At 45.8% G+C, this 22,310-nt stretch overlaps 1 protein-coding gene across 2 annotated transcripts in view; it reads left to right on the top strand.

The window, feature by feature from the left end:
• LOC106566953 (histone-lysine N-methyltransferase PRDM16) overlaps positions 1-22,310 on the top strand; it is a 419,760-nt gene that overhangs the window by 319,827 nt on the left and 77,623 nt on the right. For both annotated transcript variants that reach the window (XM_082960172.1, XM_045693333.2), the window contains exon 4: positions 3,736-3,873. In XM_082960172.1, coding sequence (XP_082816298.1) covers positions 3,736-3,873 — 138 coding nt within the window. The remainder of the gene's footprint in view (positions 1-3,735; positions 3,874-22,310) is intronic.

The following is a 22,310-nucleotide window of genomic DNA, read 5'->3' as shown; positions in this document are numbered from 1 at the left end:
GGCCTTGATTAGAGAGGGTCCCCAGCGACACCCCCGTCTCACACACACACACAACCACACTCCCTTTAATTGGCCCCTTAAATAAAGGGCACTTCTTAACCCCGCTAAGTAGACTTTGGAGAAGTCCCATGGTATTTAACCTCTTAAAACAGTAAGAGAAACATAGAAAGTGTGTGTGTGTGCTCGTCCGTGCGTGGGCTGTACCCTAGCCTAGAGGTGGTAGGGTGTGCCTCTGTTCAGGTTGCTGTTTTACGACACGTGTGCGTAGCCACTTTTCCAGTGAGTGAGTGAGTGAGTGAGTGAGTGAGTGAGTGAGTGAGTGAGTGAGTGAGTGAGTGAGTGAGTGAGTGAGTGAGTGAGTGAGTGAGTGAGTGAGTGAGTGAGTGAGTGAGTGAGTGAGTGAGTGAGTGAGTGAGTGAGTGAGTGAGTGAGTGAGTGAGTCTGATTTCAACAGGAGGAAAATAGAAGGTAAATAAATGAACAATCCGGAGTGGGGGTTTTCTCTCTCTGTTGCCCCTCATTTGTGGCCTTACGAATCAGGATAGGTGTGTGTGGGGGTAGTGTGTATGGAAGGGGGTGAGGGAGTGGTCTGTGTGTGTAGTGTGGGGGGGGGGGGGGGGGGGGCTATGTGTGTGCGTTTGTGTGCAGTGTGCAAAGTCTGGTCAGGAACGCCTCTGCGACCCCCTCCCCCCACCCCCACCCACCTACACCTCTCACCTCGGCCAAAGCTGTTCCCCATCTGTTCATAAAACATGTACAATACCTGAGCTTGAGCTCCCAACAAGTGCTGGGACAAGTGCACTCTGACTTGAACCTGTGCAAGGCTTTTCTGGGGAGTTAATTTTTCCTCTATGCCTGGTTAGTTTTTCAGTGACTGTTTTCACACAGAAAATAAAGGGCCTGGACTACATTATTTCGGACTGTCTAATGCATAAACGCCGGAGGTGGCAGTAGCTCTTGTTCGAGTGACTGTTTAACTATGTTGTCCACCCCAGAGGGGAAAGTGAAGAGAAGACTGAGGCATTCTCTGTGAGCTTAATGTAGAAGACAGAGTGTATCAAAGGAACATGGCTTCAAGACGACATTGAGTACGGCTAGTTGATCCCTTAAAACATGGACCCCCAAAAAGTTCTAGCTTATGAACTCAACATGTCTGGTTTCCAGTAAAGCACTAAAGAACAACATTGTTCAGAAAGGAAGGAAAGATCTCACACAATCAGTATCTTAGCTCACTATCACCATCAGGGCAATTGATTTGCATGCGAGGCAGCCACAGGTTATTCTTGTCGTTAAAGACCTGACTTGTTACATGCTACATGAGCGTAGGTGCTAGCACTAACAGGCTTTGTTATTTCCAAGCAGGCCAGTTAGCAGTTGTCTAACCTAACACTCTCGCCTCCCACAGGCTAAACACAACGCTATAGTATGAGGCACAGCTGCAACTTTGGGGCACGCTTACGATTAGTTAGCATACCGCGCTCATCAGAACCATGTGTGTACATGAACTGCCCTTCTCACCTTGGACCAGACCTGCTATTTCCATATTTACTCACAAAACACAGCACCCACCACCACCACCGACAACTGACCTTCTGCATGCGCTCAGTCCCCGACCAAGAAGGCCATTCAGAGTTTATGAGCAACAGAATCGAACGAGCCTCTGTAAATGCTCTCTTGGAAAAGCGGGACCGTTTTGACCTTTTGCAAAAGTCAAAGAAAATTGGGGTGTGCCTCCGCCACACGTTTGATTCTTCCACAGACATTTGACTGAGGCAGAAAAGAAGAGCAGCCTTAACCCAAAGCATACGTTTTAAAACTGTAACTATAACATTTAACTGGGAAGGTTAGACCAAAATGGAACTTTGTCACATTCTTTGGGGCAAAAACGTAGATCCTACAACTAACTGAAATGACTTAAGACGTCAACACGTTACTATTAAAACCATGAGACTGGGTTGCAACAGATGAGAACTTGAGTGGTAGAAGTTGAGCTGAGTGGAGGCTGATTATGACCTAGTAATGAGAAGCCCTAACCAGCCCTGTCTCTTCTCGGTCCCCAGAGGATCTGCCCAGCGACCGACACAGTATCAGTTCCACCAGAATACTTCACCAGGAGAAATGAGATCTTCTATAGAGATTTGTGGAGGAACAGAGTTGTGAGATGTTCACATCTCATTTGGGGTTTCCTCCTCCTCGTTCTAGGTTCTTCTCAAGGCATCGAGTGGTGGACAGACACCTGGGTCGTGTTTATTAGGGCATGCGACGGAAAGTGTTTGTTTTAAAGCATTTTGCAACTGGAAACTAAAATGACCGTTTCATTTTGGACAGTCCCTCCCTGTTTCAAGTTGATTTTTCCATTTGGGGCCTTGTAAAGATTACGTTGGAGCATTCAGACACTCTCACTCTCTATAAACTGTCATAGTCTTATTTGCCACCAGCGAGAGTCATTGTCTTGTTCGCATTTAAGTTCTTGTCTAGTGCCACCAGGCCTTCGTCATTGTATCATTCAATCAGTGGAATTTGGTTGTTGTTGTTCAAATCAAAATCAAATCAAATGTATTTGTCACATACACATGGTTAGCAGGTGTTAATGCAAGTGTAGCGAAATGCTTGTGCTTCTAGTTCCGACCATGCAGTAATATCTAACAAGTAATCTACCAATTCCACAACAACTACCTTGTACACACAAGTGTAAAGGAATGAATACGAATATGTACATAAAAATATATAAATGAGTGATGGCCGAACGGCATAGGCAAGCTGTAGTAGATGGTATCGAGTACAGTATATACATATGAGATGAGTATTGTAGGGTATGAAAACATATAAAGCAGCATTGTTTAAGGTGGCTAGTGATACATTACATCAGGATGGCAAGATGCAGTAGATGGTATAGAGTACAGTATATACATATGAGAAGAGTAATGTAGGTTATGAAAACATTATATAAAGTGGCATACCTGTTTTGTAATAGTTTAAGCTCAGTCATGCCCGGTATGTTGGACGTGTACCACGTATGCTCTGTTGAGGCCCCTCAGAAACCTTTAATGTTTTCTTTAGTGGGAGAATTTCTCAGTCCTGTGTTCTTAGCAGCAATCATGGCACAGCAGTTTTGAAGTACTGTATGTGTGGTGTAACCTTCGTCTAGAGAACACCACACAGCAGCTCGCGATCGACTCCCCTGTTTTCTTCCCTTACTTTCTGCCCCACAATGAGCTCCTCTTCTTTCCTCTCCTCCTCTCCTCCTTTCCTCCATCTCCTCTCCTCTCAAGTGGTAACCTGAAACCCGCTCCCTCGTTCTCGGGATGGCCCAGGGGATTACAAAAGGGTGATCAATATGTGCCAAAGGAAGTCTTTAGAAAAGTGAAAGAAGCCACAGTTTTCAACCTTCCCCTCCTCCCCACTCCTTTCCCTTTTTCCTCTCGCTGCTCGGAGGAGCAACAAGGTTAGGGGCCCTTGGCAGATAATGTTCTGTCTACTAACAGATATGGACACACACAAAAAAAGTTGAGAAAGTCCACCCTCTTTGTATCCAACAGTCGCGTGACGTGAAACTATCTGCTTTGCCCATTGTAATTAAGAAAATGTTTATACTGTATGACGGTGACTAAGAAATGAAACCCTAGTAAGCACGTATTCCGCCCATACTAGAGAAGATAGAGGCTCAGTTCAGTGTCTTTGCATAAAAGGTGCACCTCTGACGTATGTGTGTTATCATCTGCTCTGTCCCAACAGGTGGTGGATGAGATGGGCAACATCAAGTTCTGTCTGGACGAAGGCTCAGAGCCCGGTGGGAGCTGGCTCAAGTATGTACGCACTGCCATCTCCTTTGAGGAGCAGAACATGGCGGCGTGTCACCTCAGCGGAGACCAGGTGAGTGGCGCCTCCCTCCTCCTATGGGCTGCCAGCGTTTAGTGAGTGGCGCCCTACTCCTCCAATCAGCTGCACATGGCAATGTCAGAGACTCAGTGGAATGGCTATTGTCCTTCTTCCTACCTACCCATTGGGAAGAACAGTGGACTTTGCATCAGTGTGTGTGTCTGTGTGTGTGTGTGTGTGTGTGTGCGCGTGTATGTGCGTCATTGTTTCAAATCAAATCAAATTTGATTGGTCGCATACACATTTAGCAGATGTTTTGTGTGTGTAGAGAAATTGTGTTCCTAGCTTCAAAAGTACAGTAATATCAAACGATACACAACAATACACACAAATCTAAACGTAAAATAATGCAATTAAGAAATATAGAAATATTAGAACGAGGTAAGTCGGAGTCTGGTGTATAAACCATATATATATATATATTGTGGCGTACAGCAGGTCAGCCACCAGGGGGAGACTCGTCGAGGCCTGGTAACAGATGGAGTATACATCATGAGGCGATGGCTCCATCTGCTGGACATGCCAGGTCTCGATGGGCTCTCCAGCCAGGACTAATTGGGACTGATTGGGAGCTGGTGAGTAATCAAGGGCGGATTGCTCACCAGCTGTGCAAGGCCCATAAAGCTGCCAGAAGGGCAGCACACAGGAGGAATGGGGGAAGGAAGGACTCCCGTGGTATTGTTGATGGTTGCCCGACAGGATACAGCCAGACCCGGAATACCAGAAGATGGTATCCCGGAGAGGGTCACATAGGGGAGACCTATCCTTTTCTTTTTGATCTGTTATTTAAATAAACCCCTTGAAACTGAGCTAATCCTTCTCTGTCCATGGCTGATATGGGTAAACGTCTTGACCAAACCCCTGGTCTGCCACAAGTGGTGGAGAATGCGGGCACGTCTGATAACGGGGTCAGATCAGGGTTGACGTTTACACAGTATCAGCATGGACGAGTTGATAGCTCAGTTCGTCCGGGCCCAACAAGCACAACAGGCGGTTCAGGAACGAACGCTGGAGGAACAGCGACTACGAAATGTCCGCCTCGTTGAGGAAGTCAGGAAGCTGCAAGGAGGAGCATCTCCTGGATCACATCCCAATCAGTTTTTAATCAAGCTAACGGAAGACGATGACATCGAAACATACCTCTGTACGTTTGAACGGACAGCAATACGGGAAGGATGGCCAAGGCCGCAGTAGGAAGCAAGGCAAGTCTGCTGGCACCGTTCCTCTCTTGGAATGCCCAAAAGGCGTATTGGGACCTGAACGACAAACAGGCAGCTAACTACGACGGACTCAAACGGGAGATACTCAGCCGCTATGGGTACAGCCTGGCCCATCGGGCTCAACGGTTCCACGACTGGAGGTTCGTACCCGACGCATCCCTACGAGCCCAGATGAGCGACCTACTGCGCATCACCAGGGCATGGCTCCTCACGGACGTATGCACCCTCTCCATCCTCGACAAAGTGGTCCTGGATCGCTTCTTACGGGCGCTACCTCATGACATGAAGAGGGCCGCGAGTCTATGCGCGCCCCTGACCTTGGAGAGCCTCCGGGAAGCAGTGGAGACGCATAAGAACACTCAGGCACTGCTGAGTGGGAGCCAGGACGAGTCGGCAACCCGTCCGATGGGACGGAAGGACAGCCCCACCACGGTGTGCCCCGAACCGACAGTTGGCAGGGCCAAAGGACTGCAAACCCATGGAGAGACGGCGGGGGTAGGGCTGACCCGCCACCGACGACCCCAGGTAGAGGGAGACCAAAGGAGGTGTTTTGAGGGTGGCGCCCGGGGGCGCATTGCCTGGACTTGCCCGGCTCGAGAGGAGTCGATGCAGGTGGACGGACACGACACGGAAGCACTATTAGACTCCGGAAGCATGGTTACGCTCATAACCACGAGCCTGCTGAACCAGGAGACCGAACGGGGTAGGGAGATGTCCATTTCCTGTGTTCACGGGGACACAAAGCGGTATCCCACCGTATGGACCAACATCGTGACACCACAAGGGAGCTGTCAGATGATGGTGGGTGCAGTACCAGTGCTGCTGGTACCTCTCCTAGTAGGATGGGATTCTCCGCTGTTCGTGGCCCTATGGGGGCACGAATTGAGGAAGAAGGTATGAGCAGGCCAAAGAAGAGAGCGGGGACGACCAATAGCCTGTGCAGCCCGGAAGCAACATCTAGACGTTCCGCTAGCGGAACACCTGCTCCAATATCCAATGATGGGCGTGGCGTGAAATACAAAGTCCTCGAAAATCCGAAAACTTCAATTTTTCAAACATATGACTATTTTACACCATTTTAACCTGTCTGGGCCGTCCCACCCTAATCAACAGCCAGTGGAATCGTGTCGCACTAAATGCAAAACCTCATAAATGCTATAACTTCAATTTCTCAAACATATGACTATTTTACACCGTTTTATAGATACACCTCTCCTGAATCAAACCACATTGTCCGATTTCAAAAAGGCTTTACAGCAAAAGCAAAACATTAGATTATGTCAGCAGAGTACCCAGCCAGAAATAATCACACAGCCATTTTCAAAGCAACTAGCATGCATCACAAATACCCAAAACACAGCTAAATGCAGCACTAACCTTTCACAACCTTCATCAGATGACACTCCTAGGACATCATGTTACACAACACATGCATTTTTTGTTCGATAAAGTTCATATTTATATATAAAAACAGCATTTTACATCGGCGCATGACGTTCAGAAAATCTTTTCCCTCAAATGCTTCCGGTGAATTAGCGCTACAATTTACAAAATTACTATTCGAAAACATTGTTAAAATGTAATATTGTCATTCAAAGACTTATAGATTAACATGTCTTGAATGCCATCTCTTTGCCAGATTTAAAAATAACTTTACTGGGAAATCACACTTTGCAATAAATGACGTGGTATGCCCAGAAAAAAAGTCTAGGCTATAAATGTTGGAGCCATCTTGGAACGATCAACCATCAAAAATACTATTGTAAATAATCCCTTACCTTTTATTATCTTTATCAGAAGGCACTTCTAGGAATCCCAGGTCCATAACAAATGTAGTTTTGTTCAAAAAAGTTCATAATTTATGTCCCAATAGTGTTAGCGCGCTCCGAAGGCTAGTGAAAATGTACCGTGTGCGTCTGACTTGTCGTCAGGAATGAGCAAAGAAAATATATTTAAGTTCGTTCAAACATGTCAAATGTTGTATAACATAAATCTTGAGGGGCTTTTTCAACCAGGGCTTCAATAATATTCCATTGGGACGGTTGCATTGTCTTTCAAAACGTTTCGAAAAGGGAGAGTACCCATGGGCGCCGACGTCACAATGGTAATGGCCCATCCCCTGTGACCAAGATAAACAGCCTCTCTTTCAGTCAATTTTGATAGTAGGAGACTCAAACCCCTTTGTAAAGACTGGGGACATCTAGTGGAAGCCATAGGAAGTGCTAAATGATTCACAAGCCCCTGTGTGTTTCAATGGCAAATGTTTGAAGTGATATCCACTCATCAGATTTCAGTTTCCTGTCAGGATTTGTCTCAGGGTTTTGACTGCCATATGAGTTCTGTTATACTCACAGACACCATTCAAACAGTTTTAGAAACTTTAGGGTGTTTTCTATCCTTCGGATAGTGTCTTGAACGCAAGAACAAAACGCCGCTATTTGGATATAACTATGGATTATTTGGAACCAAAACAACATTGGATGTAAAGTAGAAGTCCTGGGAGTGCATTCTGATGAAGAACAGCAAAGGTAATCCAATTTTTCTTATAGTAAATCTGAGTTTGGTGAGTGCCAAACTTGGTGGGTGTCAAAATAGCTAGCCTGTGATGGCCGGACTATCTACTCAGAATATTGCAAAATGTGCTTTCACCGAAAAGCTATTTTAAAATCTGACACCGCGATTGCATAAAGGAGTTCTGTATCTATAATTCTTAAAATAATTGTTATGTTTTTTGTGAACGTTTATCGTGAGTAATTTAGTAAATTCACCGGAAGTTTTCGGTGGGTATGCTAGATCTGAACGTCACATGCTAATGTACAAAGCTGGTTTTTGATATAAATATGAACCTGATTGAACAAAACATGCATGTATTGTATAACATAATGTCCTAGGAGTGTCATCTGATGAAGATCATCAAAGGTTAGTGCTGCATTTAGCTGTGGTTTTGGTTTTTGTGACATTATATGCTAGCTTGAAAAATGGGTGTGTGATTATTTCTGGCTGGGTACTCTCCTGACATAATCTAATGTTTTGCTTTCGTTGTAAAGCCTTTTTGAAATCGGACAATGTGGTTAGATAAAGGAGAGTCTTGTCTTTTAAAATGGTGGAAAATAGTCATATGTTTGAAAAATTGAAGTTTTGGGATTTTTGAGGAGTTTGTAATTCGCGCCACGCCCTACCATTGGATATTGGCGAGGCGTTCCGCTAGCGGAACATCTAGATGTAAGAGGTTTTAAGAATTGACTGATTTACACAGGGTTGAATGCAGTGATTTTCACAAACTGCAGGTTTGGTACATCAAAACACCTTTAGGGTGAATTTAACCACTCCAGGAAGCTTAGAATCAACACAGGTAGACCTCATAGTGGCCTGATGAATTGTCATCGAAGACAGGTTCATAAGGCATTCATAACCCACATAGGCTTCAGGTTGAATTTAGGGGGTTGGCTAATCACACAATTGAAGTTTTGGAAAGATGTGACCTTTTTAACACTTCAAAACATCCCCTATGATCCCAATTTAAGGTACTTCCGGTTGACACAGGAAGCTGAAAGTGAACACATATCCTCCTTGGGGTAGGCTCTTACAGAATTTTGAGTTTTAAGTCTTTACGTTAAGAACTGACTTATTTATAGAGGGTTGAATGATTGAATGTTATTTAAGAAAATCACAGAAATCACGTAGAGTTCCGAAACCAACCTTAACGGATTCGTCTGAACATGCCGCAACTGGATCTGTAACTTTTTTGGGAAATAAAGCACATTTCTTTGAGCATCACCAATTGTACATTGTACGATTTCTCTTAAATTACAATAGATAAATGTCTGGTTCTTTTTTTCCTGACACTATAGGTTTATGTACTTTGACGTGAAGCGGTCAAATTAGTGCTCTATTTTCGTTTTTGACCTTTAATCCCAGAAAAATGGCCTTAACTCAAAAAGTATTGAGGCCTCGACGCCATCTTGTTCGGAGCTAACTGCCCATTATGCCAAACCTATGTTTCGTCTTGGAAGTCTTTTCCGTTTAGGAGAAAAGGCCACGTTGTGATTGGTGATGTTTTGTACATTTGCAATATGATTACATTCGCCATCTGGTGGTATATTCCGGGACAGCGGAAACATTACAAACATTTGAAAATGTTATAAAACAGAAACCGAATGTCCGAGAGACTTCGTTCGATGACTTCACTGAAGATCTGGCCATGGTGATGGCCCGCCGCCGTCGGCGAATTTTACAAACATTCGCGGACGTCTAGTAAGGGACCGTACATTTGCAATATGGAGTTTCTCATCAACCATATAGCAAATGCCAAAATGTATGGAAGTGGAGGCTATACTGAGGATGGGGGTCATGGAAGAGTCCCACAGTGCATGGTGCAGCCCCATCGTGTTGGTGCCCAAACCGGACGGTAGCCTCCGCTTCTGTAACAATTTCCGGGGGGTGAGCGACATCAGCTTGTTTGACGCATATCCCATGCCGAGGGTGGACGAGCTCATCGACCGATTGGGAAAGGCCCGGTACATCAGCACCCTTGACCTGACCAAAGGTTATTGGCAGGTACCTTTGGCAGCCTCCTCCCGGGAGAAGATGGCGTTTTCGACACCAGACGGGTTGTATCAGTAGTGCTCCCGTTCGGTCTCCACGGAGCCCCACCCAAAGAAATGCAAGCTAGTGTTCGAGGAGGTGGAGTACCTGGGGTATTTGATCAGACGGGGGAATGTCAAGCCCCAGGAGAGGAAGGTTCACACGGTGCGTGACTGGCTCGTTCCATGCACCAAGACACAGGTCAAGTCCTTCCTGGGTCTGGCAGGATAGTATAGCTGGTTTATCCCCAACATTGCGGCTATAGCTTCCCCTTTCACCGATCTAACCAGGGCCCGCCTCCCGAAAACAGTGAAATGGACGGACGAGACAGAAGCGGCATTCAACGGTCTGAAGGAAGCGCTGTGCTCCCATCCGATTCTCGTAACGCCCGATTTCCAGGTGCCGATGGTGATCCAGACGGACGCATGTGATACGGGACTAGGGGCCGTTCTGTCCCAGGTACACGAGGGGGAGGAGCACCCCATCATGTACATCAGCAGAAAGCTGATGCCTAGGGAAAAGAAATACTATATTGTGGAGAAAGCGTGTCTAGCGGTGAAGTGGGCGCTAAACACTCTCAAGTATTACCTGCTAGGTACCCACTTCACCCTGGTCACGGACCATGCTCCCCTGGTCTGGATGGCCAGGGGAAAGGACAGAAACGATAGGGTCACCAGGTGGTTCTTGTCCCTTCAACGCTTCTCTTTTTCTGTTGTGCACAGGTCAGGGGGGAAGCATGGAAACGCGGATGCACAATTGAGAAGGGAGACCAATATTGCACTGATGGCAGTCCCCTCCCTGACAGAGCTGGGGGGGGGGGGGGGGGGGCGTACAGCAGGTCAGCCACCAAGGGGAGACTCGTCGAGGCCTGGTAACAGATGGAGTATACATCAGGAGGCGATGGCTCCATCTGCTGGACGTGCCAGGTCTCGACGGGCTCTCCAGCCAGGACGAATTGGGGCTGATTGGGAGCTGGTGAGTAATCAAGGACGGATTGCTCACCAGCTGTGTAAGGCCCATAAAGCTGCCAGAAGGGCAGCACACCGGAGGAATGGGGGGAAGAAAGGATTCCCGTGTTATTGTTGACAGATGCAGAGGTAAGAAGAGGGAGTTCAGTTTTGTGCCCGCCAGGATACAGCCAGACCCGGAATACCAGAAGATGGCATCCCGGAGAGGGTCTCATAGGGGAGACCTATGCTTTTCTTTTTGATCTATTATTTAAATAAACACCCTTGAAACTGAGCTAATCCTTCTCTGTCCGTGTCTGATGGGTAAACGTCTTGACCAAACCCCCTGGTCTGCCACTATATATATAATATATATATATATATAGTACCAGTTAAAAGTTTGGAAACATCTACTCATTTAAGGGTTTTTCTTTATTTTTACTATTGTCTATATTGTAGAATAGTAGTGAAGACATCAAAACTATGAAATAAAACATATGGAATCAAGTAGTAACCAAAAAAGTTTTGAACAAATGAAAATATATTTAATATTTGAGATTCTTCAAAGTAGCCACCCTTTGCCTTGATGACAGCTTTGCACTCTCTTGGCATTCTCTCAACCAGCTTCATGCGGAATGCTTTTCCAACAGTCTTGATTGAAGGAGTTCCCACATATGCTGAGCACTTGTTGGCTGCTTTTCCTTCACTCTTCAGTTCAACTCATCCCAAACCATCTCAATTGGGTTGAGGTTGGGTGATTGTGGAGGCCAGGTCATCTGATGCTATACTCCGTCACTCTCCTTCTTGGTCAAATAGCCCTTACACAGCCTGGAGGTGTGTTGGGTCATTGTCCTATTGAAAAACAAATGATAGTCCCACTAAGCGCAAACCAGATGGGATGGCGTATTCCTACAGAATGCTGTAATAGCCATGCTGGTTAAGTGAATTCTAAATAAATCACAGATAGTGTCACCAGCAAAGCACCACCACACCATCACACCTCCTCCTTCATGCTTCACGGTTGGAACCACAAATGCGTTGATCATCCATTCACCTTCTCTGCATCTCACAAAGACACAGCGGTTGGAAGCAAAAATCTCAAATTTGGACTCATCAGACCAAAGGACAGAGTTCCACGGGTCTAATGTCCATTGCTCGTGTTTCTTGGCCCAAGGAAGTCTCTTCTTCATATTGGTGTCCTTTAGTAGTGGTTTCATTGCAGCAATTCGACCATGAAGGCCTGATTCACGCAGACTCCTCTTTTATTTTATTTAACCTTTATTTAACTAGGCAGTTGATGTTGTGTCTGTTACTTGAACTCCATGAATCATTTATTTGGGCTGCAATTTCTCTGGTAACTCTAATGAACTTATCCTCTGCAACAGAGGTAACTCTGGGTCTTCCTTTCCTGTGGCCGTCCTCATGAGAGCCAGTTTAATCATAGCACTTGATGGTTTTTGCGACAGTACTTAAAGAAAGTTTCAAAGTTCTTGACATTTTCCGGATTGACTTACCTTCATGTCTTAAAGTAATGATGGACTGTCTTTTCTCTTTGCTTATTTGAGCTGTTCTTGCCATAATATGGACTTGGTCTTTTACCAAATAAGGCTATCTTCTGTATACCCACCCTAACTTGTCACAACACAACTGATTGGCTCAAACGCATTAAGGAAGGAAATTCTACAAATTAACTTTTAACAAGGCACACCTGTTAATTGAAATGCATTCCAGGTGACTACCTCATGAAGCTGGTTTAGAGAACTCCAAGAGTGTGCAAAGCTGTCATCAAGGCAAAGGGAGGCTATGTTGAAGAATCTCAAATATAAAATATATTTAGATTTTTGGGGGGTTTCTACATGGTTCCATATTTGTTATTTTATGGTTTTGATGTCTTCGCTATTATTCTAAAAATAAAGAAAAACCCTGGAATGAGTAGGTGTGTCTAAACTTTTGACTGGTATTGTATGTGATGGGATGTATAGACATTATGGACAGCAAGTGGATATAATATGTAGTATATCTGAAGAATACGTGGTTAGAATAGTATATGTACATTAATAGTTGAACAGGAAGGATTTGACTAGAGTACAGTATATACATATTAAATTGGTAAAACAGTATGTAAACATTATTAAAGTGACCAGTGTTCCATGTCTATATACAAATGGCAGTAGCCTCTAAATTGCAGGGATGAGTAACCGGGTGTTAGCCGGCTAATGACAGTGACTAAGTTCAGGGCAGGCTACTGGGTGGAGGCCGGCTAGTGATGGCTATTTAACAATCTGATGGACTTGAGATAGAAGCTGTTTTTCAGTCTCCCAGCTTTGATGCACCTGTACTGACCTTGCCTTCCGGATTATAGCAGGGTGAACAGGCCGTGGCTCTGGTGGCTGAGGTCATTGATGATCTTCTTGGCCTTCCTGTGAGACCGGGTGGATGGGGTCGTGCTCCCTCTGCTGTCCCCGGAAGTCCACGATCAGCTCCTTCATTTTGTTGACATTGAGGGACAGATTATTTTCCTGGCACCACTCCGCCAGAGCCCTCACCGCTTCCCTGTAGGCTGTCTCGTTGTTGTTTGTAATCAGGCATACCACTGTTGTGTCATCTGAAAACTTGATGATTGAATTTGTGGCGTGCTTTGCCACGCAGTCATGGGTAAACAGGGAGTACAGGAGAGGCCTGAGCATGCACCCTTGTGTGGCCCCTGTGTTGAGGATCAGCAAAGTGGAGATGTCGTTGCCTACCTTCACCACCTGGGGGCGGCTGGTCAGAAAGTCTAGGACCCAGTTGCACAGGGTGGGATACAGACCCAGGGCCCCGAGTTTAATGATGAGCTTGGAGTTATATCCTGAGCAATATTGAATGAACAACATTCTTACATAGGTATTCCTCTTGTCCAGATGGGATAGGGAAGTGTGCAGTGTGATGGCAATTGCGTCATCCTTGGATCTATTGGGGCGGTAAGCACATTGCAGTAGGTCTAGGGTGTCGGGTCATCCTTGGATCTATTGGGGCGGTAAGCACATTGCAGTGGGTCTAGGATGTCGGGTCATCCTTGGATCTATTGGGGCGGTAAGCACATTGCAGTGGGTCTAGGGTGTCAGGTCATCCTTGAATCTATTGGGGCGGTAAGCACATTGCAGTGGGTCTAGGGTGTCGGGTCATCCTTGGATCTATTGGGGCGGTAAGCACATTGCAGTGGGTCTAGGGTGTCGGGTCATCCTTGGATCTATTGGGGCGGTAAGCACATTGCAGTGGGTCTAGGATGTCGGGTCATCCTTGGATCTATTGGGGCAGTAAGCACATTTCAGTGGGTCTAGGGTGTTGGGTCATCCTTGGATCTATTGGGGCGGTATGCACATTGCAGTGGGTCTTGGGTGTCGGGTCATCCTTGGATCTATTGGGGCGGTATGCACATTGCAGTGGGTCTAGGATGTCGGGTCATCCTTGGATCTATTGGGGCGGTAAACACATTGCAGTGGGTCTAGGGTGTCGGGTCATCCTTAGATCTATTGGGGCGGTAAGCACATTGCAGTGGGTCTAGGATGTCGGGTCATCCTTGGATCTATTGGGGCGGTAAGCACATTGCAGTGGGTCTAGGATGTCGGGTCATCCTTGGATGTATTGGGGCGGTAAGCAAATTGCAGTGGGTCTAGGGTGTCGGGTCATCCTTGGATCTATTGGGGCGGTAAGCACATTGCAGTGGGTCTAGGATGTCGGGTCATCCTTGGATCTATTGGGGCGGTATGCACATTGCAGTGGGTCTAGGGTGTCGGGTCATCCTTGGATCTATTGGGGCGGTAAGCACATTGCAATGGGTCTAGGATGTCGGGTCATCCTTGGATCTATTGGGGCGGTAAGCACATTGCAGTGGGTCTAGGGTGTCGGGTCATCCTTGGATCTATTGGGGTGGTAAGCACATTGCAGTGGGTCTAGGGTGTCGGGTCATCCTTGGATCTATTGGGGCAGTAAGCACATTGCAGTGGGTCTAGGGTGTCAGGTCATCCTTGGATCTATTGGGGCGGTAAGCACATTGCAGTGGGTCTAGGATGTCGGGGAAGGTGGATGTGATATGATCCTTAATAACTTGCCTATCAAAACACTTCATGATGACAGAAGGGAGTGCTACGGAGCGATAGTCATTTAGTTCAGTTACCTTACCTTTCTTGGGTACAAGAACAATGGTGGACATCTTGAAGCATGTGGGGACAGCAGACTGGGCTAGACTGAGATTGAATATGTCCGTGTGTGGGTGTATGCGCGTGTGCGTGCCTGTAATTGTCAATGTGTGTGTGTGTGTGTGTGTGTGTGTGTGGGTGTGTGTGTGGGTGTGTGTGTGTGTGTCATTGTGAGTGTGTGTCTGTGTTCATCTCAGTAAGTGCGTGTGCATGATGAGTAAAGTAATGGCTCTATTGTGGGTCAAAAGCTGGGCTGTCAGTGCCTTGCTGAGGAAGTGACTCATGAGGTAGAATAATAATACGCTGACACACCCGCGTCTCCTAATCACTCCGGGTCCTTCTCTGGAAGCCACAACCTCTGCCCGTCCAAGAAGGAAACCTGGAAATGGAACACTCCTGGAGGAATGCCCACACTCTACCAGTCACTTGGCCATAAAACCCAGCTGAGCCTAACCCCAATGCCTGTGTGCCTCTTACATCTCTCACCAGTCATATGTTCTCTCCTCAAAGGTGCTCTAGTCAATGAGTAACCTTACGTCAATGACACTGTATATCTGTAGTAGTAGGGAAGGGAAAAAACTAGCTCATTTTGTAATAAAGTAGACGCTTCTGATGGAAAACCCGTCATTTGCATCACTGAGCAGTGCCAAAGAAAGTATTCAATCTGATTGTTTGATGCTACCACCAACCCTCCAAATCAAAACCAAACATGGATATCAATGTTTGCACCCACAAGCTCTATTCTATTTCCCATCTGCAGCAGCATGTTGCCCAATTGTGAGGCTGATTACCTAGACAAAGAGGTATGAAACACAGACAGGTGTGCACGCTAAGCGAGACACAACATGGAATCCATGTTTGGTTTTGATTTGGAGGGGAGTGGTAGCATCTAAGAAGTTGATGTTATTCTTTCCTGGGTACCACTCGACAATGCAAACGAAGATTCTTCAATCAGAACCGTCTACCAATTCTAGATTTACCTTGGGTCGTGGGAAAGGTGTTGCCAAACAGCCACAGCAACGGGTTGGGACATAACTCGGAAGCTGGGTATATGTTATCAGCCTAGACCAGAGTGGACCTGGGCTAGCCCTAGTCCTGTTTAGATTTTCACAGTAATGTCCTCTGCTACAGTCTGAAAAGGCGCCCTATTCCCTATTACGTGCACAGCGCTCTGGTCAAAGGTAGTGCACTATGTAGTGAATAGGGTGCCTTTTTAGACACAGACAAAATCAAATATCTATATTGTGGCGGTGTGGCCTGCCCCACATGTAATGGGTTGTTTTGTTGTTTGAATTTAATGTGCTGCTTTGCTATTGTTTGTGAAGCTTGTTTTGTCTGGTGGCTTGTGGGCACAAGCTTTTTATTCATTTACTAACATCACACACACTCACAATGCAAAAAAATGTATAATTTATCTAACTTAGTACTTCGCCGCTTTTTTGATCAGCATGCACAATGCATGAGTTTATGGAAATATGTGCACGACAGGCCACTTCCAATATGGCAGCAACCTTTAAAAACAGATTTACAGAACAGATTTACTTACACGTGTATTTGTTTGTTATTAATTTTGTAGTGTATCAGAAAATACATGGATAATCATGCAAATTTAAACAATTAAGGCAGTACTGCATTTTGATATTATTTCATACATTTAAATATATAAATAATTAACTTTGTTTCATTGAACAAGAAAAAATATTTTTATGGTTGTCAATATTGACCAAAGATTGAATGAATGAAAGTGATTTTGTTTAATTTATTTATTGTGAAATGCCAGGTGTGTTTGAGTGTGTGAGACAAGCATGTATCCGTTCGTGAGTGTGTTTGTGTGTCGTCCTTTAGTAAGGATGAGGCTGCACAGATAGGGAGGGGGCTTCCTTCCTCCTTAGACCCCAGCCATTCAGAGAGGCCATTGATTGACCTCTGAACCTCGCAGCCCTCATTTCTCAAGATGCTCTTAAGCCGTTTGTCAAAACAGCATCAAGTACGTAGAGTATGTGTGAGCTCTTCGTGGCGTGTAGAGCAGAAGTAGCTGGCAGGACTGCACGCCACGGAGAGCTCACACATACTCTCTCTCTCTCTCTCTCTCTCTCAAATCATTCTAAATCAGTATGCAGGTTCCTCACCTGAAGGTTAAGCAAATGAAGGAAGCCAGTTAGGCGGTAAGCCGTCGTGTGTGTTTGTTGGAGAGAAGGACAAAGCCTCAGCTTTTCTGGGAACATCCCCGTCCTAATATCATTTCCACCAAATCCAAGGTCACATAGAATTACGGGAGGCCCGTTTCCCTGTAGCCAAAACCCTGTCCTCGGATAGTAAACGTAGACTACACTGTCCTCGGAAAGGTGTTCTGTCTCGGATAGTAAACGTAGACTACACTGTCCTCGGATAGTAAACGTAGACTACACTGTCCTCGGACACAGAGCGGTGTTCTGTCTCGGATAGTAAACGTAGACTACACTGTCCTCGGATAGGTGTTCTGTCTCGTATAGTAAACGTAGACTACACTGTCCTCGGATAGGTGTTCTGTCTCGGATAGTAAACGTAGACGACACTGCTCGCAGTGTCACTGAGATGCAGTTTGGAGGCGTCAAGCACGTTCACCATCTTGTCACGCGGTCCTCGTCTTTTGTGTCTGAAGAGGACAAGGCCCCCCTACACCCCAGTGTTGTTTGATCTCCCCTTTCACCCTGGTTTAAGCACACACTCTCTGTTGATAAATACGCTGTGTGTGTAAAGTAATGTACACTGCTCAAAAAAATTAAGGGAACACTAAAATAACACATCCTAGATCTGAATGAATGAAATAATCTTATTAAATACTTTTTTCTTTACATAGTTGAATGTGCTGACAACAAAACCACACAAAAATAATCAATGGAAATCCAATTTATCAAATCAAATCAAAATCAAATCAAATCAAATGTATTTATATAGCCCTTCGTACATCAGCTGATATCTCAAAGTGCTGTACAGAAACCCAGCCTAAAACCCCAAACAGCAAGCAATGCATGTGAAAGAAGCACGGTGGCTAGGAAAAACTCCCTAGGAAAAACTCCCTAGAAAGGCCAAAAACCTAGGAAGAAACCTAGAGAGGAACCAGGCTATGAGGGGTGGCCAGTCCTCTTCTGGCTGTGCAGGGTGGATATTATAACAGAACATGGTCAAGATGTTAAAATGTTCATAAATGACCAGCATGGTCAAATAATAATAATCATAGTAGTTGTCGAGGGTGCAACAAGCACGTCCGGTGAACAGGTCAGGGTTCCAGAACAGTTGAAACTGGAGCAGCAGCACGGCCAGGTGGACTGGGGACAGCAAGGAGTCATCATACCAGGTAGTCCTGAGGCATGGTCCTAGGGCTCAGGTCCTCCGAGAGAAAGACAGAAAGAGAGAAAGAGAGAATTAGAGAGAGCATATTTAAATTCACACAGGACACCGGATAAGACAAGAGAAATACTCCAGATGTAACAGACTGACCCTAGCCCCCCGACACATAAACTACTGCAGCATAAATACTGGAGGCTGAGACAGGAGGGATCAGAAGACACTGTGGCCCCATCCGATGAAACCCCCGGACAGGGCCAAACAGCCAGGATATAACCCCACCCACTTTGCCAAAGCACAGCCCCCACACCACTAGAGGGATGTCTCCAACCACCAACTTACCGTCCTAAGACAAGGCCGAGTATAGCCCACAACGATCTCCGCCATGGCACAACCCAAGGGGGGGCGCCAACCCAGACAGGAAGACCACGTCAGTGACTCAACCCACTCAACTGACGCACCCCTCCCATGGACGGCATGGAAGAACACCAGTAAGCCAGTGACTCAGCCCCTGTAAAAGGGTTAGAGGCAGAGAATCCCAGTGGAAAGAGGGGAACCGGCAAGGCAGAGACAGCAAGGGCGGTTCGTTGCTCCAGCCTTTCCGTTCACCTTCACACTCCTGGGCCAGACTATACTTAATCATAGGACCTACTGAAGAGATAAGTCTTCAGTAAAGACTTAAAGGTTGAGACTGACTGCTCTATAGGAGAAAGCCCTACCTCCAGTCGTTTGCTTAGAAATTCTAGGGACAATTAGGAGGCCTGCGTCTTGTGACCGTAGCGTACGTGTAGGTATGTACGGCAGGACCAAATCGGAAAGATAGGTAGGAGCAAGCCCATGTAATGCTTTGTAGGTTAGCAGTAAAACCTTGAAATCAGCCCTTGCCTTAACAGGAAGCCAGTGTAGAGAGGCTAGCACTGGAGTAATATGATCAAATTTTTTTATCAACCCATGGAGGTCTGGATTTGGAGTCACACTCAAAATTAAAGTGGAAAACCACACTACAGGCTGATCCAACTTTGATGTAATGTGCCTGTATGACCTCCCTACAACGCCTGGGCATGCTCCTGATGAGGTGGCGGATGGTCTCCTGAGGGATCTCCTCCCAGACCTGGACTAAAGCATCCGCCAACTCCTGGACAGTCTGTGGTGCAACGTGGCGTTGGTGGATGGAGCGAGACATGATGTCCCAGATGTGCTCAATTGGATTCAGGTCTGGGGAACGGACGGGCCAGTCCATAGCATCAATGCCTTCCTCTTGTAGGAACTGCTGACACACTCCAGCCACATGAGATCTAGCATTGTCTTGCATTAGGAGGAACCCAGGGCCAACCGCACCAGCATATGGTCTCACAAGGGGTCTGAGGATCTCATCTCGGTACCTAATGGCAGTCAGGCTACCTCTGGCGAGCACATGGAGGGCTGTGCGGCCCCCCAAAGAAATGCCACCCCACACCATGATTGACCCACCGCCAAACCGGTCATGCTGGACGATATTGCAGGCAGCAGAACGTTCTCCACGGCGTCTCCAGACTCTGTCACGTCTGTCACGTGCTCAGTGTGAACCTGCTTTCATCTGTGAAGAGCACAGGGCGCCAGTGGCGAATTTGCCAATCTTGGTGTTCTCTGGCAAATGCCAAACGTCCTGCACGGTGTTGGGCTGTAAGCACAACTTCCACCTGTGGACGTCGGGCCCACATACCACCCTCATGGAGTCTGTTTCTGACCGTTTGAGCAGTCACGTGCACATTTGTGGCCTGCTGGAGGTCATTTTGCAGGGCTCTGGCAGTGCTCCTCCTGCTCCTCCTTGCACAAAGGCGGAGGTAGCGGTCCTGCTGCTGGGTTGTTGCCCTCCTACGGCCTCCTCCACGTCTCCTGATGTACTGGCCTATCTCCTGGTAGCGCCTCCATGCTCTGAACACTACGCTGACAGACACAGCAAACCTTCTTGCCACAGCTCGCATTGATGTGCCATCCTGGATGAGCTGCACTACCTGAGCCACTTGTGTGGGTTGTAGACTCTGTCTCATGCTACCACTAGAGTGAAAGCACCGCCAGCATTCAAAAGTGACCAAAACATCAGCCAGGAAGCATAGGAACTGAGAAGTGGTCTGTGGTTACCACCTGCAGAACCACTCCTTTATTGGGGGTGTCCTGCTAATTGCCACCTGTTGTCTATTCCATTTGCACAACAGCATGTGAAATGTATTGTCAATCAGTGTTGCTTCCTAAGTGGACAGTTTGATTTCACAGAAGTGTGATTGACTTGGAGTTACATTGTGTTGTTTAAGTGTTCCCTTTATTTTTTTGAGCAGTATATTTATTTAACCAGGCAAGTCAGTTAAAAACAAAATATCTACAATGATGACCTGGAACCTGGACGACGCTGGGTCAATTGTGCACCCTCTATGGGACTCCCAATCACAGCCGGATGTGAAGCAGCCTGGATTTGAACCAGGTACTGCAGTAATGCATCTTGCACTGAGATGCAGTGTCTTAGACCACTGCGCCACTCGGGAGCCCTGTACTTCCTCCTCCCTATGACACACACACAGACACACGTGCGCACACATGTACTGTTAAAACAAAGTTTCTTTGTAATTTACAGTTACATATTGTACCTTTTTTTTACAGTAACTTACACTGGCTGCAAGAAAGTTACAATAAAAACTTGCTCACCTAATTGTTAACCAGAAACAGCTACCATTCAGTGTTTGAAACTAAGAAATTGTGCTTTTTGTTCTCCTACAAAACATTACTGAACATGAGTTTAAAAAAATACATGTGTGAGTTAAAAAGAAACAAATAGACCTACAATTTGCATTATTAACTACGATCTTATTTTGCATGAATAGATACGTCTCTATTCTTCAATGTGTTTATTTCACTCACATTGTGGATAGTAAAAAGCAGAGATATAGCCTAGGTCTAGTTTGTCAATGATGTAAGAAAAACAGAATACATTGGCAGAGGGAAAAGACATATATTGAGTAAACACATTTGGTACAAGGTAGGCCTAAAAAAGTGTAAGCTACATGTTATTATAGTGTATTGCAAACATGTCAAATGTCATTGTTAAATAGTCTATTGTTTCCAAAACATTTGTTGTATTTAATAGTTAACCGTGTCACTATTTATTTTATTCCGGGCAACTGTGAGTTTAAGTTGCACATAATCAAATGACTTTGAAGTTTAAATCCTTTAAAAAAATTATAGGATCACACGTTGCAATTAGCCTTATAGTTTACTCAATGTAGCAGGCAGGTTGATACCAATTAGCCTACATGTATAGTTTACTCAATGTAGCAGGCAGGTTGCATTTATGATAACACAGTCGGTTGATACCAATTATTCTGAACATATCCAAATGTTTTATGCCTTTGTTCAAGTCTCTGGCACAAATTTGTGTACTCTTGCACAAACTGTTAAAAGCATATGGTGAACGATAACAAGTAAAAACAGGCGTAGCAGCGACTTGTGTAAAGGCTGAACTAAAACCCATTGTTTGCTATGCGTAGTTTGGAAAGCCTTTAAAACTATGACTACGTCAAGCCTCATGCACCTAGACCAGGTTTTTTATCACTCCATGTGTGTGTGTTTAAAAGTATTTGACTTAGATACATTATTTACATCAATAATGGAGAGTAGAGATGAGACTGTGGGGAGGGGTCTCTTTGGCAGATGAATCAATCCTTTGGTTTGAGATAAGAAGGGGAGGAGTGACCTCATCATCAAAGACACGCTCACACAGACTATAGAGTGCCGGCTTCAGCTCCAACCAGGGAGGACACACCGCAGCCTGCTTGCCTGCCTAGCCACCTGTCTCCTCTCACTCCCCGGCCCTGCCTGGCGCCCCAGCCCCAGCCTCTCTCCTGTAATGATACTATGGGTTGTGTTGCCAACAATACTACTGTTACAACTGGAAGCTCTAACAACCACGTCTCAACTTTCCAAGCTCTACCACCTCATGGAGAATAGAAAGGTCAGAGGTAAAGATGTCTGTCACGTAAAAGCCTGTGCGTAAACAGATACTACTACTGATAATAATACATATAATAAGTGTATTTTGTTTGAAAAATATTGCTTCTCTTCTAGGTGATTTTGAATATTTGGCCTAGCTTCTAAGCACACCTCAACGCTGTCACAACATAGCATTGGACCGATAAAAGTATTGG

The sequence above is a fragment of the Salmo salar genome, chromosome 13 (genome assembly GCF_965601325.2).
Source record: "Salmo salar chromosome 13, fSalSal1, whole genome shotgun sequence".
In the NCBI taxonomy this organism is placed as follows: Eukaryota; Metazoa; Chordata; class Actinopteri; order Salmoniformes; family Salmonidae; genus Salmo; species Salmo salar.
The sequence above is the reverse complement of the archived record's forward strand: the minus strand, read 5'-3'. Positions and strand labels throughout refer to the sequence as shown.